Source organism: Ursus americanus, chromosome 18 (assembly GCF_024610735.1).
Source record: "Ursus americanus isolate L20-20 chromosome 18, mUrsAme1.1.p, whole genome shotgun sequence".
In the NCBI taxonomy this organism is placed as follows: Eukaryota; Metazoa; Chordata; class Mammalia; order Carnivora; family Ursidae; genus Ursus; species Ursus americanus.
Window position 1 is genome coordinate 33,434,040 of NC_142144.1, and position 24,294 is coordinate 33,458,333.

The 24,294-nt window shown below is 49.6% G+C and overlaps 1 protein-coding gene across 5 annotated transcripts in view; it reads left to right on the plus strand.

Moving 5' to 3' along the window:
- The window catches only part of FBXO10 (F-box protein 10), a 49,746-nt gene that overhangs the window by 21,754 nt on the left and 3,698 nt on the right, over nucleotides 1-24,294 (plus strand). For 4 of the 5 annotated variants that reach the window (XM_087869557.1, XM_045780537.2, XM_045780539.2 and 1 more), the window contains 9 exons: nucleotides 2,247-2,837; nucleotides 5,775-6,608; nucleotides 10,956-11,105; nucleotides 13,364-13,500; nucleotides 17,435-17,505; nucleotides 19,290-19,442; nucleotides 20,440-20,709; nucleotides 22,411-22,724; nucleotides 23,826-24,007. In XM_087869557.1, coding sequence (XP_087725683.1) covers nucleotides 2,253-2,837; nucleotides 5,775-6,608; nucleotides 10,956-11,105; nucleotides 13,364-13,500; nucleotides 17,435-17,505; nucleotides 19,290-19,442; nucleotides 20,440-20,709; nucleotides 22,411-22,724; nucleotides 23,826-24,007 — 2,696 coding nt within the window. In that variant the 5' untranslated portion in view covers nucleotides 2,247-2,252. The remainder of the gene's footprint in view (nucleotides 1-2,246; nucleotides 2,838-5,774; nucleotides 6,609-10,955; nucleotides 11,106-13,363; nucleotides 13,501-17,434; nucleotides 17,506-19,289; nucleotides 19,443-20,439; nucleotides 20,710-22,410; nucleotides 22,725-23,825; nucleotides 24,008-24,294) is intronic. The other variant, XM_045780541.2, reaches the window with a different exon arrangement.

Here is a 24,294-nt window from a genome sequence, read left to right on the forward strand (position 1 = left end):
CAAAGATGATGGTCCTGTGCAGTTTACTGTTCAATGCCTGAAAGTATATATTCAATCCAACTTTATAGTTTTTCATGGCAGGAGGGAGAATCTAGTCTCAGTTATTTTGTAATGGCCTGAAATAGAGAAGTTGAGGCTCAGTTTTGGATATAATGCTGAGTTTCTAGTATCTGTGGAACATCCAAGTAGAAATGTTCAACAGGCAATTGAGTGTGTATGGAAAGCTTGAGAGAGACTATTGGACCTGGAGATTCGAATTTTACAGTTGAAGCCAAGGGAATGGATGTGATCACCTAGCTATAATTACCTCCTTAGAATAGTTAGAGAAGGAGTAGAAGAACAGTTTTCTCTTAAAAAGCCTGAAAAGATATGGCTAAAGAAGGAGGCGAAGAGCAGGAGACATGGGTAACACGGAGACCACTGGGAATAAAGCAGTGTTCGTGTGGGGGAGTCACAGCTACGAGGAACCCAACCTTTGTTCTGTGATGCTTACCAGTCCAGAGCCTAGCTTTTCTTCAGGGCTGTCAAGGACTGAGTAAAGTCTTACTAGGTGATTGCTATAGAATAGCCTACATACCCAGGCCCTAATACTAATCTGTAGAGTTAAAGCCAGACCTGTTATGATGAAGCTCAGAATTCTTGAGACATAATCACACATCTGTGCTTCTAGCCTTCCTGGCCAGATAGCTGACAGGTATGATCATCATGCCCATAAAATGGAGAGGAAAACCAAGGCCTTGAAGAGGTTAACAACTTGATTGCAGTCTGTTGTGGAATCTGCCCTGTTTCCAACTTTAGTTTCTAGTTGTCTAGAGACTTTGTAGGGTTTCAGACTTGGAAGTTGCTCTAGGTCATCTAACACAGTCCCCTTGTGTTTTAGGTGGGGAAACGGACAGTCGTTAATGAGAGGGCTTTAGCTAGGTATAAATAACAGTAATTCAATGAAGCCATCTTGAGCAAAAAGAATTTATCACAGGAGTACAGAGCTAGCTGATAGAATTCAAAAGGCAAAGATAAAGCTCAGTTTTGAGCATAGGCTGAAGCCATGACCTGGAGTGCTACAGAGAAACTGGGATGCCCCTGGTTTCTGCCCTTTTCTCTGTTTGTTTCTGTCTCTTATTCATTCTTCTCTCAAGGTAGACTAACTTCTTCTGCCCCAGCCCACGCTAACCCCCTGCAGAGAAAAATGGTTACTAGCAACTTTTCCTGAGTTTATATCTTAGGGAAGAAGCCATTCAGTCTCTTCCATTCAGGAAGGAAGTCAACCTGATTCTAGAATTGCAACTCCTATTCCCCTGGAGACCTCAGTGGCCCAGTTGGAGCCATCCAGAGTCCAACTCTTTGCTGCCAAGGGTCTGGGGTAGTATTGGTCTACAGACATAGCTACCAGGGAGCCCTGCTTCTCTAAATATGTGGGGTAAATTGTTGGGGGGGGCGGGAGCAGAGAGCAAGGGGGCAGATGGCTGGGCAGCCAGTAGGGTAGGTGTTTAGGATAGTAGGGTTGCATTGGTAACCAGTAGCAGAGCCAGGACCAAAACCCACAGCCTCTGATCCAGCATCAGTCTTTCCTGAGGCTGCCTTACATGGGAAAAGAGTGGTAATTATTTGATCTGGTAACAGGAGAGGCAGACAGATGGACACTCACTGCCTCAGTCTTATTCCTCTTAGTGTGACGAAATAGAGGTCCCTTCCCTGGGAGTCTAGGGAATCCAGAGCTCTAGAACTGTAACAGCCAAGGGTGGGTTCCCTCCGTACCAGTCCAAAATCTCAGTGATGAGTCGTAGAAACCCAAGTCAAACCAGCTTAAGCAAAGAAGGGTATTTATTAGAAGGTCATTAGGTACCTCATAGAACTGAAGAAAGAACCAAAGATTCCAGGGCAGCTCCAGGAATCTTGAATCAGTACCATCAGGACACATACACATGTGATCACTTTTTTTCTTTCTTTTTTTCATTTTTTATCTTTCATCTCTTCATTCTGCTTGGCTCTGGTACTACAAAGTGGGGAACATGGCTGACAGCAGTTCGGGGGTCATACCCATAGAGTGTCTGACCAAGAGAAAAGAGTCTTCCCTGCTGACTCCAGGTAGAAAAATCCCAGAGGAGAATTCTAGTTGAGAGGATGGAGTCCCATGATGGGCCTTGTGCACTTGCACACCCTTAGGGTCAGGAGAGGCAAGGAATATTTCAAGAAGGGAGAGCTATAAGCAGGGTCGGCAAAAAAACTCTTTTGTGTCTGTCTCCCAGGTGACCATGGAGGCTGGCGGCCTCCCCCTGGAGCTATGGCGCATGATTTTAGCCTACCTGCACCTGCCCGACCTGGGCCGCTGCAGCCTGGTATGCAGGGCTTGGTATGAACTGATCCTCAGTCTCGACAGCACCCGCTGGCGACAGCTATGTCTGGGATGCACCGAATGCCGCCACCCCAACTGGCCCAACCAGCCTGATGTGGAGCCTGAGTCTTGGAGAGAGGCCTTCAAGCAGCATTACCTTGCCTCCAAGACGTGGACCAAGAATGCCCTGGACTTGGAGTCCTCTGTCTGCTTTTCTCTATTTCGCCGGAGGAGGGAACGCCGTACCCTGAGCGTAGGGCCAGGCCGTGAGTTTGACAGCCTGGGCAGTGCCTTGGCCATGGCCAGCCTGTATGACCGAATTGTGCTATTTCCAGGTGTGTATGAAGAGCAGGGTGAAATCATCCTGAAGGTGCCCGTGGAGATCGTAGGCCACGGGAAGTTGGGTGAGGTGGCCCTACTCGCGAGCATCGATCAGCACTGCTCCACCACACGCCTGTGCAACCTTGTCTTCATGCCGGCCTGGTTCTCACCCTTCATGTTTAAGGTGGGTGCCCACATCCAGATGGGTGGCCTCTCCGGTCCTGACTTGGGCCTCTTCTCAGTGGGTTTGTAACCCCTTTTTGGAATTGAGGATTTTGTCATTGTTCCTATAACACACTCCTCTGAGTTCTGCACCAGTTGAGAAATGGATAAGGGGTCAGTAATGACCAATATTCTGCTTTATTCCTGGCAAAACTGTATAAAAAAATAAGCCAAGGACTCAAGACCCAAACTGCATTGTATTTCTCCCCTTCTACACTGGATGAACTGGCACCACAAGTGGAGTAGCTGAGGGGAAAGTCAGGTCCAACGTATGCCACATGGTGACAGGAAGCAGGAAGCACTCCATGCCTAGAGACGGCTAAATCCAGGGGAGGCTCTGCAGGACCAATGACCTTTAGCACATTAGCCCCACCCTGTGGAGAAGGGTCAGAGAAAGTCAGGCTTTTACCAAGGATGACTGGGGAGAGGGTCAGGAAATACCAGCCCAACACTTACCTTCTAGGAACACAGAGGACAGCTGTATTCAAAGCAGAGTATGTATTGACATGTTGGTAGCTCCTGGCAGAAGAGTCTACAGCTTTACATTGCCTAGACACATTATAATATCCGGACTGCAGACCTAGTCAGTAATGATTATATTGCCACTATTACTACCAGTCACAACACATTGTCTCTTGGGTTTATAATGATCATCATATGACCAGTGACGTACGGTGCACTTACCATGTGCCTGGTGTATGCTTTCCAGCCATTAGTAAGAGGGGTAGTGCCATCTCCCTTTATAGATGAGCAAACTGAGTCTCAGCAAGATTAAGTGACATACCCAGGTCTCAGACATAGTAAGGGACAGAGCTAGGATCCAAAGCCTATATTTGTAATCTAGGTGACTTTCCATCTGTGACTTCATTTGATCCCCACAACAAACTTTTGTAGTAGACAGTAGACATGCTATCCCCATTTTGCCAGTTATGGGCACTAAAGCTCAGAGATGCTAAGTAACTTTCTCAGGTGGATAATTAGGCTAGAACTCAAATTCTAAGTACTTTTGAAATTACATTGTGCTGGATTCCTTGGAAACTTAAAAGCCTGCTTTTTAGGCCTAGAATGTTTCAGAAGGACTGATGAACAACTCCTGTGCTTGTCTGCAGACCCAGAAGAAGAGTTTGATTCAAGACCCCTCACATTTCATATGACCTTTACTCTTATAGTAATATGTTCGTTTCAGCTTCCCTTCTCCCTCCCCCCGCCCCCGGCCATATTAGCACTCCATCTGCGATCGTCTTTTAACTGAAAACAGGACAAGGGGCTAGGATGACCTTGCCTGTAGAATGCAAAGGCCAGAGTGATTTCACAGTGGTTTTCAGTGACTTCTGAGGAGAACCCCAGCAATGGCTCTGCTTCTCCAGAGAGCTGGTGTTCATCTACAGGGAGGACCCGGTAAGAGAAATAGACTTAAATTGCAGCAAGAAAAAATTAAGTTAGCCATAGGGAAGAGCTTATAGGGGTTAAGGTGAGTAAGTTCTGGGCCAATCTCCAGGGTGCTCACTGCTAGAGAATGTAAAAACTGTTCAGGGGCGGATGTGTCTGGATTACTCAGTGGGATCATGAAACACTTCCTCATTTTACGGTTCAAATCCGTCTGATGGAATTTAGTGTGAAATCCGGAAACAGTTCTTTTTCAGGAATGTAGAGTAGCTGGGCTTCTCAGCCAGGCCTAGGAGCTAAGGGGCTCAGGTGAGTGGTGTGTGGGATTCAGCACTTCCCCACCCCAGAGGAGTCTCCATTCTTTGCGTCCCTGGCCCCAGGTAATGGGAGCTAATTTTTAGTGGGTGCCAACTTTGTACCTGGCTCTCTACCTTGCGCTTTGGTAGCTGGCAAGCCCCCTGTTGGATACAAAGAGCCTTGGAGAGATGAAGTCCTATCCAAAGTAACACACTTGAAAGAGGCAGAGCTGGAAGTTATCCCGTGCGGTCCAACTCCAGAGCCCATCGTAACTCCTGCTCAGTACTGCCCGGCCATGGCAGCATACCTTGTCCCCCTCTTTAGGGACACAGCCTGTTGTCCTTTGCTGTGACACACACACACACACACACACACACACACTGCCACACAGGCTGGACTCTTTCCCAGAACCTGTAGCTGGGCCTCCGCAACTGCCTGTCGCAGCCCAGGCAGGGCTCAGCCCCTCCTGGCCTGTCTTCTGTCAGCTTCTGCCAGGCTCTGTCCTGAGTTCAGATGCCAAGCCGATGTTCTGTGGGGTGCTACAGGGCTGAGAGAGGATGGTGAGGAGGTGTGCTGAAGGGGTGAGACCTAGTGAGACACCTCACTATCTCACACTTTCTTCATGTAACCGAGATACCGAGCTGGGACTCCCTCACCCTTCAGGGGTCACAGTAAAGTTGTGATCAAATCCCAGCCAATTCTTGGGTTTATAAAAGCTCAAGGCTCTCCCTGTCATTCCTGATCATCCTGGAGTGAGGCTTGCTCTGCTGGTTCACCTCTTGTGTTACTGTGTTGACACCATCTCACCCAGCATCCCTGTGAGCATCCAGCTTCCTCACTCTTCCTCATCTTCACCCCTCAAAGTTCATGTTCTCACTAGACACTAATTGAGTATTGGGAGAATTTACTTTGAGATTTGAGGTCTTTAGGAAGGACCCTGTTGCAGAGCGTGAACTTTTTTGCCTTTATCCATTTCCAGTCTCTTTAGGATTGGAAGGAGGGAAAGGCAGGCAACTCCAAATTATCCTCCCTCTGCTGCAGAGCAGCCTCCTGTTGTGCGGGGGGGCTGACACATGCCCTTTGGGGAGGAGGAGAACAGGATCAGCAGGACAAATGGCCTCTCCAAGCTCCACCCTCCTTAAAGAGCAGTTAGAGTACTGACTAGCAAAACAATTCTTATGCCTGTATCACCCACTTTCTCTTTTCTATTTCTCAGACAACATCGGGTCATGTCCAGTTTGACAACTGCAACTTTGAGAATGGGCACATCCAGGTCCATGGCCCAGGCACCTGCCAAGTGAAGTTTTGCACCTTCAAAAACACCCATGTTTTCCTGCACAATGTGCCCCTGTGTGTCCTGGAAAACTGTGAATTTGTGGGCAGTGAAAACAACTCTGTGACTGTTGAGGGCCACCCATCTGCAGACAAGAACTGGGCCTACAAGTATCTACTAGGGCTTATCAAGTCTTCACCCAGCGTTCTCCCCACAGAGGACTCGGACTCTCTAATGTCCCTAGACCTGGAGAGCAGGGACCAGGCTTGGAGCCCAAGGACCTGTGACATTGTCATTGAGGGCAGCCAAAGCCCTACCAGCCCAGCTTCTACCTCCCCAAAGCCAGGCTCCAAGGCTGGCTCACAGGAGGCAGAGGTGGGCAGTGATGGGGAAAGGGTGGCACAGACCCCAGACAGCAGCGATGGAGGCCTGAGTCCTAGTGGTGAGGATGAGGACGAGGACCAGCTCACATACAGACTGTCCTACCAAGTGCAGGGCCCACGCCCTGTACTGGGGGGCTCCTTTCTCGGCCCACCACTTCCAGGAGCATCCATTCAGCTGCCCAGTTGCCTAGTGCTGAACTCACTGCAGCAGGAGCTGCAGAAGGACAAGGAGGCCATGGCACTGGCCAGCTCTGTGCAGGGCTGCCTCATCCGCAAGTGCCTCTTCCGGGACGGAAAGGGAGGCGTCTTCGTTTGCTCCTACGGCCGAGCCAAGATGGAAGGAAACGTCTTCCGGAACCTGACTTATGCAGTGCGGTGTATACATAACAGCAAGGTGCTGTCGTAAAGTTTACTCCGCAGACCCAAGAGGCCTTATTGGGTCATTAGTAACATGATTTTGATAAATGAGGGAAGGTTCCTGCAGCTATACACAGGAAGGGTTTGGTGGGGCTGTTCTGCATTTTTTTTTAATCATCTTTTCAGCTTACAACACAGCCTTGCCTTATGTCCGTCATCTGATGTGTACAGAGAGAAACTATTCTTCTCATTTTACAGAAGAGGAAACAGGCTCAGAGGGGAAATGTGACTCTCTCAGGGTCACACAGCAAGTTAGTGGCAGACCTGGGACTAGAACCCAGGTCTTCCAACTCCTTTCACTATGTCATGCTGCTTCTCAAACATGTCCCCAGGTCTTAGTAGAAGGAACAAGGGCTCTTTAGCCTGGCTGAGAGAAAATTGAGGGACACGTGATCACTGGCTTTGATCCAAACTGGAGAAGCCTTCCCAGAAGAGGGGTCTAAGCTGTGTAGGATGAGTAGAGGACAGCCAAGGAAAGGTGTAGTGAAAGGGTGCAGAGTGAGGGCATTACAGGCGGCCAGAATGTTCTGTGCTGGGGCCTGGGTGTGAGGCTGTGTGCTGAGGATAGAGGAGTGGTTGAAAATGAAGCGAGGAGGTGAGCAGAGCTCACCTCGCCCCAGGCCTGGAAAGCCCTTTTGAGAGACATTGAGACTTCATGCTAAGAGCAGTCAGTCCTGCCACTGATGCCGTCATGACCCTGCAGGCTCTTCGGGGCGCCGCAGGATAGTCCACAGATCCTGCAAACCACTGAGCACAGGAAAGGCTTCTGAAAGGAAAGCCATGGCCTTTCGGAAGAAAGTGTGGTGTAGCTCCTGGGTTTGAGTCTTACCTCTGCACTGACTCACCACAGTGTTACCGTCCTCTTCTGTAAAATGCAACTAAGCATCCCTGCCGTGCATCTCTCACTGGGGGTTTGTGAGGATCCAGTGCCTCAATATTGGCAGAGCACCTAGTAAGCTGAAGGGCATCGTACACCTGTCACATGTGAGTCTTGCAGATCTCTGCAGGCTGCTAGAATGGTTAAACAATCACATTTAATTGCATTTTGCCAGCCCACTTCCAAAGAGGATTTTAGGTGGTGGTCTCTGAAAGAACATCAGACTACTATATAGGGAATAAAAGATAATGGTCAGATCAAAAGGATGGGTGATCGTTTTGCTCTCAGGTACCACGATGAAAGGATCTGGCTGAGCCCCCAGGAGGGTCTTCCCTCTTGCATAGTTATTAGGAGTGTGGCTTCTGAGTCAAATTCTGACTCTGCCCCTTATTAGCTATGTGTCCTTCGGACTAACGATACTATCTGCCTCCAAGATGTGATAAGGATCAGCTAAGGTCATACATATAAAGTGGCACAGAGCAAGTGCTCAACAGATATTTTTATGCTTATTTTTTAAAAGCTCTATTACAGTCCGCTGTGATAGAGGTGCTGTGCGTGGCACAGGAGCCCAGCCTCCAGGAAGGGTTTCCTGGAGGAGCAGTGCCTGGGGCTGAGCTGCCCAGGAGGAACAGGAGCTGGCAGGGTGAAGCTGTGAGACAGCGGAAGTGTGCTTGAAGGCCAGATGTAAGAAGGGACACCACACTTTCAGGGAGTTAGGAATAATTCAAGCAGCCGGAGCATGAGCTGAGGGCTGCGACAGGAGACCAGAGAGTCAGCAGGAGTCAGCTAGCTGCGGCACGGAGGTCTTGCCACAGAGATTGGAGTTTGCCGTGAAGGCAAGGGAAACTCACTGACAGATTTAAAGCAGGGAGAACTGTGGTCAGATCTGTATTTGGGAAGCTCATCCGCCAGCTATCTGGGGAATGGAATGGAGGGGAACAAGACTGGGGGCAAGATCAGTAAGGGGCAGTGGAAAATTGTGGTCCAGAGATGGAGAAGAGGGGACAGGGCATTCTGGAAAGGTAGATGGGAGGACTTTAGGAGGGAGCAGTCAAAGGTGTGAGGCCTAGGTTTCTGGCCTGAGTGGCAGAGGCAACAGCAGGAACACGAGAGGTTAGGGTGTGGAAACAGAGATGCTGAGTTTGGGGCATTTCCAACATCTAGCAGAGAGGCCATCTGGTTACCTGGGTCTGAAGCTTTGGGGAGAAATGTGCCCTGCCAGGCCGACTTGGAGCAGTGAGTTGGGAGTCATTGAAAAGGAGAAATGGAAAGTTACACAGCCTTACTTATAGCCCTTTTAAACTATTGCCCCCAGGGCTTTGGGCAGGAAATGTGCAGCCTGTAAATCCTTAGTAAGTGTCTAGCAAGGAACCTAAGAAACTGATATTCAGGATTTTTGACTTAAAAAAAAAATCCATGTATCTCATGAGTACCCAGCATCAGGTACAACCATATGCTGAGTGACGTTCCTACAGGGAGCTGTGGGCGGGGGTGCCGGGCTGCTGAGCCGGTCCCATGCCCAGGAGCAAAGCCTCGATCCGGTGGCCAGAGGGAAGCCGCCCGTCCCAGCCCTCTAGAACATCCCCAGGGGAGTAGGGCCGGCAGAACGACCCCAGTTGCTTCGGGCTCCACAAAGAAAACTGATGTTTTTCTTGCTGTTTTGTGTATCTTGTATAGAGACTGAGGTCAATTGCATTTATGTGTGGAGATGGGAGATGGGCATACCTCTTCTTTTGCCAGGCCTTTAGAGGACCAGGTTTTGGGTCAATCTAGTGAGGATGGAGCTGGTTTGAGTTTTGTTATCATTATGCTCCAAATACTCTAGGCTTCATGTTCTTTACCTTCTGCTGGTCTGCCCGTAGGCTTTGCTCTGCTCCTCAGAGAGGGCTGTCTCCACGGCCTGGCCCTCCCAGCAGTAGGCAGCTTTCACGGTGGCGCTGCCCTGGTGCTAGGGTTTCTGTCGTGTACCAGTTGGTCCTTAGTCTTAGGTAGGTGCTCTGTCTGTGGGTCTTGGAGGTAGGTCCTTTCCAGTGGTCCTGCCTCACCCCCAGCAAGAGGGGGCTGTAATGATCAGGGCCCGAGGTGGGGTTTTCTTTCCCTTCCTTGAGAGTGACACAGTTTGCTGCCCTTCCGCCAGCTGCGTCAGGCTTGTTTGGCCGGAAAGTTGGGAGGAAAACTCCAAGAGGGGCTTAGTGCTTTTCCCACAGTGGCTGCGCTAGCTTTGCCCCATGCCTGCGCCATGGGGGAGGCTGTCCCCAGTCTTTCCCTGTGAACGCCTAGCGAGGACCATGGAGAAGTGAAGACACGCCTGCTCCCAGAGTTTCCGCACCCTCACACTAGTTCACCCTTGGCCATTAAAAGTTTGCTAAAACTCGTAGCTGGGTTCTTACAGGTTCGTGAGGCACCTGCATCTGTCAGGCAAGCACGTGCTCGCATCTCGTCTCCTGGGAAGTACCTGTTTTCCTTGGATTTCAGGCTCGTTGGTTGTCCTGCCACCTCAGTTCTCTGATGGGTTCAAGAAAGAGTCTGTGTTGTTGTGTATTATCTGATTCTATTCTTGTAAGCGTGGGAGCAATGAATGCTCTTACCAACTTTCTGTATCCTAAACAGAAGGCTTCTCCTTGAAACTGTACTTCTGTTCTACTTTATCTCTCCCAGACTTTTTAGTGTAATATATCGTTTATCCTAACGTAATATATTTTTACTGTTAATACATAGTTGCTTAAAATAATACAAATATATTCTGAATTTTTAATATGCTTATTAAATAGGGAAAGAAAATGTAAGTGGCAATACATCCCCTTAAATAAGCTGTGTGCTGGGTTGTGGTACCTTGTTTAAAGGAGGCTTCCTTGTACCAGTACTTGTAATTGTCCCGTAGTTTGGAGTACCAGTGGTTTTTCCACCCATGGATCGTACACCCAGGAAAGATTCAGAATGGACAAGAATAGGACTTTGTCTTACAAAGTGAAAGAGAAGGTGGGAGGTTATTCTCAGGTACTTTCTCAAGCAGGTGAATTTTAGCAAAGGCACATGTGGGAAGTTGATTGCATTCATTGTAGCTGTGCCCTTGGAACCTGGGGAGATCTTCGTTTAACCCCAGTCCACATAGAGTTTGAAGACCACCAAATCCCATCTTCTCTGAGGGTCCCTTCTGTCTCGTCATCCAGTTATTCTGCTCGCAAGTTGTGAATACGGGGCACAGGGCCAAGCTTCAGTCCAGGTTTTATTTTAAAAAAACCACTGCGGTTGGTAAGGAGCCTGCGCGGCAAAGCCAGGCAGGGCACGGAGCTCGCTCCGCTCCTGGGAGCACACAAGGTGGGGAGGGGCAGTTCTTGCCTGCCGGTGGAATAGCAGATGGTAAGAAAAGGACTCAAGTGTTCCCCAAGTGGTTTTTTTAAAAAAACCTGTGACAAGAAAACAAATGGCTTTCTCTTTTCTGCCTAGATTGTCATGCTCAGGAATGACATTCACCGCTGCAGAGCGTCAGGCATCTTTCTTCGCTTGGAGGGTGGAGGCTTGATCGCTGGCAACAACATTTACCACAATGCGGAGGCAGGCGTAGACATCCGGAAAAAGTCCAACCCACTCATACTGGTACTTCTCTCTGTCTTCATGCTCTTTTCAGAGTGGCTCTTGGTTCTCAGACCTTTTCGGAGATTATTTAAATAAATGTTGCCATCTTGAGTTAATTTATTTGTTTTTAAAGATTTTATTTATTTGAGAGAGAGCACAAAACAGGGGAGGGTCAGAGGGAGGAGCAGACTCCCCGCTGAGCAGGGAGCCCAATGAGGGGCTTGACGCCAGGAATCCAGGATCATGACCTGAGCCAAAGGCAGGCGCTTGACTGACTGAGCCACCCAGGCCCCCGCCATCTTGAATTTATATTGCTTCCTGTTTGCAGATGGTTCCTGCCCTTTTCTCTGTGTGTCCTTACGACTCTGTGCCTCCTCCTTTCTGCATGTATTAGGAGTGGCTTTGAATATGTCACCTCCCTGCAGTCTCCTTGTCAGTAAGAAACAGGACTGGATGGACAGGGAAATTTCACGGAATACTTCCTCAGCCCTGATAGGCTCTGGTTGGTTTTGAGTTTGATAAGAATAAAGATATATCTGCCCTACAAGATACCTCGATCAAAAATAAAGCACCAAGTTGGATCATTCTTCACTATAAAAAGGACATTTAAGATATTTAGTTCTGAAGATTATTTGTTTCATGGATATTGTGAAGTCATGTGAGTTTGATTTTACACCAATGTGAAAGCCACTTAAGAGCCTGCTTCTTCCTCTCCCACTCCCCCTGCTTGTGTTCCCTCTCTCGCTGGCTGTCTCTGTCAAATAAATAAATAAAATCTTTAAACAAACAAAAAAAAAACGATGGTAGAGTATGGGACCAGTGACATGAGGGAACAGCCGCCTTTTCTACTCCGGGCTTCCCTGAGAGTATATATCTACTTATTTATGGTTTAATCTTTTCACAACCCTGTGTGGTAGAATTATTGTTATCCCCATTTTATAGATGAAGATATTGAGGCACAAAGAGACTAAGGATGTTGCCCCAAATCTACAACTAATGACAGCTGACAGGCAGTCTGACTCAGGGCTGATGTTCTTTACCCATTATATAGACTGCCCTTGCAAAATGCAGATGAAGGAAAGTTCCTAAGTATATTTGAAAAGACATGCCTAGCCAGTGTCCTCTTTCAACCCCTCCTCTCACTGCGTTTCTGCCAGGCAGCTGGCATGTGATGCGTAGCCTTGGCTGAGGAAATGATTGCCACTGTTGTTAGAGAGATGAGAGGAGTTTGCCTTCCCGGGGACAGGGGACAGCCCAGTTTAGCAGGTGGAGGGGGAAGGGGGCGTTATGTTTCTGTCCTGGCTTTGTGAAAGGGGGCGGGGGATGGAAATGCCACTGCTTACGCTTCTCTCTCTCTCAGCTTTTCAACCTGTGAGGGATTTCTGTTAGGCAGTGGTTGCCCGGGTGAGTCTGCCAAATCCTTCAGGAGAAAATCTGGAAAGTGAATAAGAATAGGAGAGCTTACAGTGTGGAACATTTTCAAGCAAGCTAGAACTTTGTTTTTGTGAAATCGTTTTGGAAGAGAAGCCGCTAACTTCCTGGTTTAAGTACAGGAATGTATTTAGGCTGTAAATTAACAGAGTGAAAGAATTTTATTATCATTTATTATGATCTAAAAATTTTGTCACTGTGCAAAAGCAGGTAACTGGGAAACACGAAAACTAAGTTTCAGACCTGGCTCTGCCACACACTGTATGACCCTGGGCCTACTTCCCCATTCGTACAAAGAGATATTCGAAATAAATCTAAGCGTCTTTGTAGCACATACGCGTTCTGTGATCTCATGCCCCATGGACCAATCTGGCTCCCCCGAGCCTCACCTTTCCACAGGCCCTCCCTGAGTGGGAAGTGAGGAATAGGAGCCGAACGGCTCTCCCCGTTCCTGGAAGGTGGCCCCCTTGGGACTATGCGTGGCCAACATTGTCCTGTGTTGGGGGCCACCGTTCCCTGAGAGGTGAGCTCGCTGGCCCCTGGGTGGTGTGGCCCGGCTGGGGGAGAGGAGGAGGGCTCTGGAGGCTCAGCAGCTTTCAGAGGCATGCCTTGCGGGTGGAGAGCAAGAGGCTGTGTGGTGCAGGCTCCTCTCTCTGGATTCAGTGGTGCGTGCAGAGTGGGGCAGCAGCGCGGTCCAGTCACGTGGTCTTATGCTAGCTCGGGGTCTTCAGTGGCGATGTTTTTTCCGCTGTGCTCACCCTGGCCCTGCGGTGGGGCAGCGACTGAGCACTCTGCTTCTTGCTGGCTGGTCTGATCTGTTTTCTGTGCTGTCTCATGTTCCCTTGCAGTGTAACCAGATCCACCACGGCCTTCGTTCTGGCATTGTCGTCCTTGGCAATGGGAAAGGCATCATCCGGAACAATCAAATCTTCTCGAATAAGGAAGCTGGCATTTATATCCTGTACCATGGAAATCCAGTTGTGAGGTATGTATGCTGTACCCAGACCATCCTCACACAGGGTCCCTTCTTTCTTCTCTGATCTCTCTCTTTCCTACTCCCTGGCTTTCCTCCATTTGAAAACACTTTTGTTTACTAACACAACTGTATAGCAAAACAAGCAAAGACCAGACTCCACCCTGCTCCCACCATAGTAACACAAGTGCTTTCGTTTGCATGCCCTTCCAGTTCGAGGTATAACCATTCTATTCAACAGACATTACTGAGCACTTCTGATAATAATAACGAAGGTAAACAGGGCACTCCCCCCCAGAGCTTACTCTAGCATGGAGAACATGCTCTAAGATAGAGATGGCATAAAGGTTTTAACTCACCTGACAAGTCTGTTCGGTTGAAAGTGGCTACCTGGGATGCTCTGTTAAGATCTGGCCTCAGCACAAAACATGCCATGACAGACTAGCAGGCCGAGCTGTAGGTGCAAGGGGACAGGGGCACTGCGGGCACCGGGGAGCTGCCGTCCCAGCTCGAATGCGGCAGACTGTGACAGATGCTATCGAAGTGGCACCAAAGAAGGGAATCATTCTCCTAAGGGGATGTGGGACGGCCTCATTTCCAAGGGGGCTTGAGAGTTGGACTCTGAAATATGGGTAGGACGTGGACCGTCACAGAGATGGGGAGTGGACCTTCCTACTAAAGGAAACCACATGAGCACAGGCAACAGACCAGATTCAGGGCTTAGCTAACAGTCCAGTATGGCTTGAGAATACGTCTGACACGAGTTGTTAGGTCTCGCTTTAGGAAAATAACTGGCACAGACGTGCAGCAAATATATTCTGAAGTGTTTTTTCCCCTTGATCATTCCATACACATTCTTCCATGTTATTGCATGGCCTTCATCAGTTTTGGAAAGTTTCAGAACATTCCATTGTTATTCCATTGATATTCTATTATTTTTTGAACCAGTCCTGTTACTGTTAGGCATCTATTTTTCACTACTGGTGCCGGCAGCTTACTGAAAACAGTTAGTGGTCCCAGAGCTCTTTTTCCGTCTTCTGCATTATTAAAGAGTATGTGTTTGTATGTGTGTTATTCCTTTAACACACATCTACGTGTTTATTCCCTATGTAAGGGGACAGTGATATAAAAAGTTTGTAGGAACAGTCTCTGTTCCATAGAATTGACAGTCTCATGCTGGAGACAGACACACGAATAACCGTGAGGGAAGCCTCACCAGAACGAGGGCTTCAGTAGGCCTTCGTGTAAGTGCCAAAGGAGCCAGCCACGAGCCCTGCTGAGCGGGTCAGGGAGGGGCCTGAGGGGAGCTGACATGGAGTCACGCTTAAAGGGTAAGTAGGATTGTGTGGCTGGGGAGATGGTATTCTGGGCCCAAGGGCAGTGAAATTCAGGGTGTGTCCTGGAAAAATGGTAACAACTGTGTGTCTGCCACGAGATGCCCAGGGGTTCAGTAGATCAGCCTGCAAAGCAGGGTGTGGCTGGAACACAGAACCTCAGCGAGTAGGATGTGCAGAATAATGGCTGTCCACATACATCCATTTCCTAATCCTCGGAGCCTGTGAACATGTGTTCGTACATGGTAGAAGAGACGTTGCTGATGTGTTCACGAGGAACCTTGAAGTGGGGCCAGGCAGGCCCAGTGTGATCCAAGGACCCGTAGAGGGAAGCAGGACAGTGAGTTGGGAGGAGGAAATGTGACAACAGAAGCAGAGGTCAGAGTGATGAGGCCAGAGGCCAAGAAATCTGGGCGGCCTCTAGAAGCTGGAAAAGACAAGAAATGGATTCCCCCTAGACCTTCTAGAAGAAACACACGTCTGCTGACAGCTTGATTTAGCCCCGTAGGACCCATTGTGGACTTCTGACCTCCTAAACAAGAAGGTACTGAGTTTGCATTGCTCTAATTAAGGCACTACGTTTGTGGTAATTTGTTGCGGCAGCCATACACCAATCTGGGAAGTCGGGCTCGACCTTGTGGGTGCGGCAACAGTTGAAGAGTTTTGAGCAAGGACTGTTACAGTCGCATCAGTGTCTTGGTTTTTAAAACAGCGTCTCTTTGAGGGGCGCCTGGCTGGCTCAGTTGGTGGAGTGTGTGACTCTTCATCTCGGGGCTGTGAGTTCCAGACCCACACTTGGTGTAGAGATTACTTAAAAATAAAATCTTAAAAAAGAACACACAACAGAATCTCTTTGAGAGAATACATTGTACTTTTTCCCTTTATGTTTCTTTGTGATGGAGGGTAGGGATCTGGGGAGGGTACAGAATTAGTTTTGAGATCCCTGAAGTGGCCTGGTTAAGGCAAACCACAGCAGTTTTCTTTGCCAGTGAGAGTTTTATAACCTTTTGTGTTTCTCTTTTTGCTTTGGCTGCAAGGAAGCACAGGGCTCAGAAAGGCTCATCCGCAGTTCACATCCTACCCTTGGTTCTTGGAACAATCATCTGCCCCCTTTTCCTAAATGTTTTCTGATACCTCTTCTATCTTTACTTTGCCCTCCCTTGTGCACACACATACGTGTTTCTCCAAGTGGCCATGGGTTCTTTCTGGATGTAAGTGAGATTTATATTGAAAACACACTAGCCATGCATTTGCTGCTATGGCACAGCTCGCAGAAATATGGATGAAGCGTGCCTTAGCCCAGGGACTGTCTTTGACCATGAATTCTAAAAACCCACAGTAACCATCTGTTGATTGAGCTGTAACCAGATCAGAGCACACTCTTCAGATCTAAGGGCAAAAATAGGGATGTTTTTCACCAAGGATTTCATTTGTTCAACTCAAATGCATGGTATGGGTGCAGTTGACATTTGGCTTCCCCAGCACCAGCATAATTTGCTGGGTTTTTTCCCCAAGGGCATAAAGCATTCGGACCCTGCCCTAAGAAATTGAAAACTTAGCCATTTCCTAAGAAATGGAAAACTTAGCCAAATCCTACTCAGTGAAGTTCTGTGGGGTGCCAGGCCCTGTGTTAGCCCTGTGGCTAAAGAGCCAGGTAAAGATTTGGACCTAAATCCCTCAGCCACATGATGGAAATTAGGAGAGTTGCCTCTAAGACAGGAGGCAGGTACCCTTCCAGGAAGAAAGGAGGTCATAACATTCCTGTTAGTAAATTAACAAACAGCAAATGTATCTTCCAGGGATAACCCAATTGTGCTAACGTCCGGGTGTGACTGGCCTTGTTTTAACAGGCAGGAAACCAAGTTGCAGAGACTGGAAAGCAATGCATGTCCTTCAGCATGCTCAGGTTTTTCATTCACAAGGCCTTTCCATGGTAGTGAGGACTGTGTGTGTTTCTCTGAGCAGGAGTGTGTTTTCCTGTATCTTCCTTATGTGGCTAACCCAGCCCATGAGGTTTCATGTTGGTTACACATTGTCTGATATTTTTTTTTTCCACATTGTCCAGTATTCTTAAAACGCCTTTTTTAAAAGCCTGCTTTTCTTCTTTTAAGGCATATCATTATTTTATGTTGTCATTCAGTGGATAGGTGGTTAACAGAAAAGTTAAGAGTAGCTGTTGGATACAAACAGATGATTGTGGGCTCATTACACGCAGAGAATCTGATTCAGGCTTTGGACACAAATCATGCCCAAATAAGCTTAACACAGTCTCCTAGGAATTCTTGCCGCTACCCAGACTTGTCACCTGTGCACCAAGATGACCTGCGTTTCAAACCGTGTTTGTATGTGAGCGACAGTCAAGAGAGGCCACAGAAGCGTGAATATCGTTGTGCTCGTACGGCATAGTTGTAGGTTTAGTTCTGGAGCAAGTTGTCTCCAGGATAACTCGCGATTTTTAAATGCCTGGCTTTTAGGATTTCAGAAAATGCTTTATGCCCCTGTGGGCTTGAGTCATCTGGGGAAGGCCACAAAAGAAAGAGGTCACCTTGGGCAGGCTTTGGTTTTGACGCATGACATCGGTCTGGTCTTACTCTATTCTTCTTGCATTTTAGCGGGAACCACATTTTCAAGGGCCGTGCAGCTGGCATAGCAGTGAACGAGAACGGCAAAGGCCTCATCACAGGTAGGAGTGGGAACTGCCTAGAGCCGTGGCCAGCCGAGCAGCCAGCAGCCAAGTCAACATCCCTGGCCCTCCCCCCAGCCAGTCCTTCACCTTGACAGACTGGCCACCTCTGAATAGTGGGCTAGCACTCTGGGATGCCGGCTCCATGCACTGGCCCTGCTTGTCACAAGGAGGGCCTGACAGGGAGGAAGTGTCTGTCTGCAACTTGCCAGGCCCACTGCTTACAGGATCTCACTCGATGGCTCACATAACACTGTCAGAAACATTTATGGCACACAGACTGAATTCCTATCTTTTGTACGGGCTTGTGCCTGCTCTGGAAGTCCATCCCCATTTCCCCCCTGCCTGGCCAACTCCTGCCCATCCTTCTGGTCTCAGCCTAAATGTCCTTTCCTCAGGGAAGCCTGCCCTGACCTCCCATTGTGCACACAGACTCACTGTACCCGGCAGGCGTGCTCTGCAGGACATCCTACTTTCTTAGTGATCTGTGTACGGTCAGTCTCCTCTGCTGTAAGATAGCACATTCTCTAAGACCAGGATCAAGTCTATATGGTACGTGAGTGTAGCCTCAGCACAGAGCACAGCCATACCTGGGACATAAGGGATTGACCCGGTGAATCCCTGTGACTAAACCCAGATGTCCTTTATCCATCAGACATTTCCTGAGCACACGCTGTGTGCAGGAGCTGGGGATACAACAGTGAACAAAACAGATCTGTGAAACAGCCGCCCTTGGGCTCCTGCTGTCGGGAACTGACATTTTAGGAGGGGAAACAAATAAAAGCACACACACACATAAACACACAAAAGAAATGTATCTGGGTGATAAGTGCCCTAGAGATTAAATAATTATGTATTATTAACTTTATTATATATTTATGTAAATATACTCATATATATTTGATATATTTTATATACAAATATATAATGTGTAAACTGTATATAATATAATTTACTGGAATTAAAATAAGGTGATAGAGGGACTGTGTGGGTATTTAAGATTGTGTGGTCAGGGCAGGCCTTTCTGAGAAGGTGACATGTAAGCCACACCTGAGTGACAGGACAAAGCCTGAGAAGAGAACCAGAATTCCATGCAGGGCTGCCTGTGGAACACAGCATGCTTGGGAAGCAGGGTGTGACTGGGTATGGTGAAGAGGGGCAAGGGGTGGGATGGGGTCACAGAGGCAGGAAGGGACCAGTCACACAGGGTCTCCTGGGCTATTGCACTCTAGTCCCAAGAGCTTGAGAGTCCCCGGCCATAGTGCCGGGGGCATCAAGGTCTCGGCACAAACCCCCCTGACTTGTGACTCTTCGGCCCACTCCCAGCGAGGTGGTAGATGAGAGAGAGGAAGGCTGTGGTCAGTCCAGAGCTGAGGCTGACAAGGACCAGCTTGTTCCTCCCCAGGCTGGTGGGGGAAATGGCTGGATTCTGCTTCAGCCCTCCCAGAACCAGCCCCCAGGACAGGCAACCCTGCCTGGCCTTGGTCCAGGGACTCTAAAGCCAGTTCATGCTTAGTCATTGGTCCTGAATGAAGGCCACTGGATGCAGTGGATCCTAGAGATATGAGAGAACACAAGATAGATATAAACCTTGCCCTTGAGGAAAGCCAACAGCACTCAGGTCCCTAAAAAGTCAAACACCAGGCAAGTTTCGGAGTGCTGACTGCTAACAGGGGGCAGCCTGGCCGTCCTGGTCCAGAAGGTCCTTTCTGTCAGCCGCCCCAGTCCTCATGGCCAGTGTGGGTAGCCCTTGGGTTGTAACCCTCTCTTCTACCTCTTCATAGAAAACGTCATCCGTGAGAATCAGTGGGGAGGTGTGGACATCCGCCGTGGGGGAGTCCCGGTCCTCAGGAGCAACCTCATCTGCTTTGGCTACTCAGACGGTGTGGTCGTGGGGGATGAAGGCAAAGGACTGATAGAAGGAAACACCATCTATGGTGAGGTGCACGTTCCTGCGGGAAGGGGTCTGGGGTCCAGCCCAGCCAGGGAGGCAGGAAGCCCAGGTTCCATCTGTAGCTGGTGGATCCTGAGAAAGTCACTGCCTGTCCCTGGACCTCAAAGACACCCTGAAGAACAGCATCAGTCTCAGGCCACAGCCACATGGGCCTCTCAGAATACAAAAGCCTCTCCCAAATCACCTTGTAATGCACAGGATCAGCAAAGCAGAGAGCTTCATCCCCATTTAAAGTAGTGGAAGGTGGGAGCTGTGTAAGGACAGGGCCATTCAGGCTCTGACACATGGGCATCTAACTCATACCCTGATCCAAAGAACTAGAAATCTAATGGGAGAACTAGATACCCCTAGAAAGGAAACTGTTCTCACTCATGCTGTGACTTTGAGCAAAGCCTTACTCTCTGGACTGCATCTGTAATAATAATAATAATGATAATAATAATGATAATAATAGCTAACGTGTTCTTTGCTAACTGCTTTATATGCATGATCACATCCAATCCTCATGACTGCCTTCTGAGGTAGATATGGTTATTAACACCATTTTAAAGATGAGCAAACTGAGACACAGGTTTAGTAACCTGCTCAAGGTCACACAGCTAGGAAGTGGTAGGGCTGGGACTCAGACGGAGGCCACCTCCATCTCTCTGCAGGATGGGGTTGGGCTGGATGAACTCTGAGGACCCTTTGGTGCTGTCCCTCTGGGCTTGTGTGCTTCTGACCTGGAAGTGTGGCCTTCACAGTTCTCAGAGCACTTTTACACTCTATGGAATGATCCTGGTTGTGAGTCTGACCTGATTGTTACCCCTTACGCATGAAGGAGAAGCCTCCGGCCATACAGTGACTTGTCCGAGGCCGGTAGCATACCAGGGTCTCGGTCTCCCAGGCCAGTGCCATCTTTGCTTGTCCTCTTGGGGAGATACCAGGTACTGCCTCACCTGTTGCTCAGCATCCGTGACCAGCTCCTTTCTCTGTCCCAGCTAATAAGGGCTGTGGTGTGTGGATGATGTCGTCCAGCCTGCCCCATGTTACCAGCAACCATGTCAGCTACAATGGCCTGTATGGAGTGGCAGTGTTTAGCCAGAAGGATGGTTCTGGGGAGTTCCCTGGAGGTCATGGGGCCCAGGAGAACTTTAGCGAGGACGGAGATGCCATCCTTTGGGAGACCGAGCTGGAGAAGGACGACGACCCGCTGCGCCGGCCTGTCACCATAGCTCTTGTTGAGTCTAACAGTATTAATCACAATGGAGGTAAGTGTCTCCTCCAGAGCCTTCTGTGCTCACACTGCCTTAGGCACCCTTCTCACTTGGTTGGCCACTTCTTTCAGCCACTCACCCAATAGCCCAGACCTCTGGACATCATCTTCCCTGAACTTAAATCCATTCTTTCCTGCCCCCAGCCCTGCCTAGCTCATGCTGTTTCTCTTGCCTGAAATTCATTTTCCCCCATCCACACATCCCAAACAACTTGAAGTTCAAATCCGACTGTGAATGTGCCCTCTGTCCTTACCCTGTCACCCCCCTGGCACTTACTGGGGGGCCTGGGACAGGATCTGTTTCCGTGGCTATTTCATTAACTCTGATAGGCTATGAATGTGAGACAAAGAACCAAACCCCACTCCGGCCCCATCAAATCCCACACCCGGCACACACGTTTATAATCCATTCTGAGACGCATTGTCCACATTTTAACATCTAAGGACATGATGCATTTGCAGTTGATGGCATACCATGGTTTAATTGGCAATTATTCTTTCTTATACAGAGAGTAAGTGTGTTTCAAATCCACAAGTTATCTTAAACTGGATAAAAACTGATAGACATTCGGTGTTTATTGAATTGAGGGGAAACAAACCAAAAATGTACAGAGTTGAGCTAACCGCCGGGCTCCCAAACCTGGCTGATTCAGGACCACTGTGGTGGGCTGATGGAGGCAGTCTTCTTAAAAGGAGGCTCCTGGGCACTGGCGAGCTCTTGCCCTGGGAATAGCAGAGGGCAGGAGGAGAGGGAGCCAACAGAAAACGAGTTCAGGGTTTTCTCTGTGTGGCCCTGCTGTCTGTAGGACAAGCAAAGCCACACAAATTCACAGATCCTTGATTTATATTTGCTCTTCCCCACCAGGCCAGGAGAAGCAGCAGGCAGGTGGCACCAAGGGGTTGGAACTTGCAGACTCATGGCTCCCATGTGACCCTGTTGTCATCTGCACAGCGTCCTCCGGCCCGGCCAGTGCCTCTTGCTCTTGTGGTGGGCGGATGTCACCCCTGGGGAGTCCCCTCCTCTTCACCCCCAGGTCCCCCTGCCCCACACTCTCTCTTCCTGATCAAGTCATGCAGCTCTAAGCCTGCTGAGTTTTACACTTTTTTTCTAAAATCATATAGTGTCTCTAAGTATATACAACCCCAAACACTATTTTCTTTCCAAAATTTCTAACACATTTTAGATATTTAGCTTATAAATTTTTCTATTCAAAAATTACAGAATTTCCCTTGTGAAGAAAATGTCCCAAAACAATAAGGAGGCAGATTCCAGCTCAGTCCAGGAAGAAAAACAGAGCAACTGTCCAGCAGGTAGCTCTGTGTGGAGGTGGAGTGGGCAGCCGTACGGGTAGCGAGTGCCCCGTCACAAGAGGTGCGCATAGCAGCGGGATGGCAACACGGGAGGCATGCAAGCACAGGAAGAGAGCCTGGGGCACAGGAGCCGCTGAGCCCAAGGAGTCTTGCCTCACCTTTCCCTGTTTACTGAGCACTTAGTTCAGAAGGAACAGAGTTTCCTTGATGTTCCTGGGCTTTCTCCTGCTCGGTTTGTCATCCGTCTTGAAAGATGTAACCCTCAAGGGCTGGTTCTGAGTGTGGCTGGTTCTTCCCCACCTCTCTCGGGTGCACAATGCCATGGAGGTTTTTCCTGACTGGTGTTGTCAGGGCTGACCCTGCTCCCCAACCCCTCCACCCGTAGCCTCAGGCCTGTACGTCCAGAGCAGCGAGGCCCTGCACGTCATCACCAACGTGATCCACGCTAACGGGGACAGAGGCATCACCGTGGCCCAGAGCAGCCAGCTCACCCGCGTGGCCAACAACAGCATCTCCTGCAACCGCCAGAGTGGGGTCAAGGTCGAGGCCCAGTGCAAGGTGGAGCTCCGTGGCAATGGTATCTATGACAACAGAGGCCATGGCATCATCACCAAGGGCGACAGCACCGTCGTCATCGAAAATGATATCATTGGCAACCGGGGCAGCGGGCTGCAGCTCTTGCCCAGGTCCGACACGAAGGTGTGTATGTGTGCGTGTGTATGACACATGGTGCCAGCACAGGGCTCAGCCCTGGGACAGCCCTCGTACTCTGTCCACTGAGAAGCCCCACAAGGGACATCATTCCTCCTGCCCAAACCCAGCTGGGGAGACACAGGTGGGGCGTCCCACAGGAGGGGGCACATGAACTGAGCCCTGAAGGAGGGACAGGAGTTACCTGCAGGGAGCCAGGGTGGGGGTGCCACGGGCATATCGTTGTGATTTCCAGGTCAAGCTCAGGGCTCTTTCAGCCCTCCTGCTAACAGAACAGTCTCCCACAGGACCTGGTATGCAGTAGGTGCTTAATGAGGAGGACCTCTGTGCACACAATTCCCTGTACACCCAGCATACCCTTCTCCCCTTTCTCTGCCTCAGTCCTGCAGCTGGACTGTCACTTTCTTCAGGAAGCCTCCCCCGACCCCCGAGGCTGTCTCAGGTACCCCTTTTCTGGACACCAGGGGTGCTTATACCTACACCCACCTCACAGAGCACTTCCCACAGTGCTTTGCATCTACTCCTCTGCCTCTGTGTCTCTGCCAGAAGTGAGCTCTGTGCTCCCTTTGTCTGCAGAGCTCTGCACTGGGTGCTGGGGTTTCAGTGTTGAGCCCAACCGACCCAGTCCCTGCACTTGTGAAATTACCATCCCAAAGCGTTTTCTTTGGCTCTGCAGCTTCAGGGGTAGTGACTTAGGCAAGGAGTAAAGAATTCCTTGGCTCTACATCTGAATACTGTGGAAGCAAAGGGGGGACACTGTTGCCTAAGTCAAGTTGCCTGGTCCTTGCCTGTGGTACAGCCCCCCCTCTCTGCTAGGCCTTTGCATGTTGTTCCTTCTTCCTGGAACAGCCGTCCCCTGCTCTGTACCTGGTCAGCTCCTATAGCTTACCCATCGTCTCCTTCTGGAAGCCTTCCCTGGTTCTCCCCACCTAATCTTGATCTCCCTTCCCTGATTTCCCATGCCACAGTGCTGCCCTACCGAGCATGCTTTTTCCCCTCCGTTTTATAACTGCTGTTCCCCTTACCTGCCCCCCCCCCCACCAGTCCAGGAGTCCCTGAGGTATGACAAGCTCTGACGGTCTCTCCCAGGTAATAAAGAACCGGATCCATTCGTTCCGGGCCTACGGCATCGCAGTGCGGGGCCGCGCCAAGGCCCTGGTGCAGGAGAACATCATCTTCCAGGGCAAGACCAGCAAAACCATCTTTCAGCAGATCTCCAACAACCGAGACTGTATCCTGCAAAACAACAAGTTCTTGGTGTTCAAGAAAAAGTAAGTGTGTGCAGTCTGCCTACACCAGCCTTCCAGCAGCACAGTGAGGTCACTGGAGAAGCCAGGCTCCCTGCGGTCCCGCCAGCTCTTCAGGCCTGTGCCTGGACTTGGTGTCAGGCCGGTGCTGAGGCCCTGTGCCCGCCTCCCTGGGAGGGAACGGGCTTTAAGAGTCTGGGGTGTGAGGTTGCAGATCTCAGCTCTGCCAGTCACTGGCTGTGGAACCTCGGGCAAGTTACCCGCCACCTGGAGCCTTACTACAATGCAGTTACCGAGGTCTGCATTGTGGC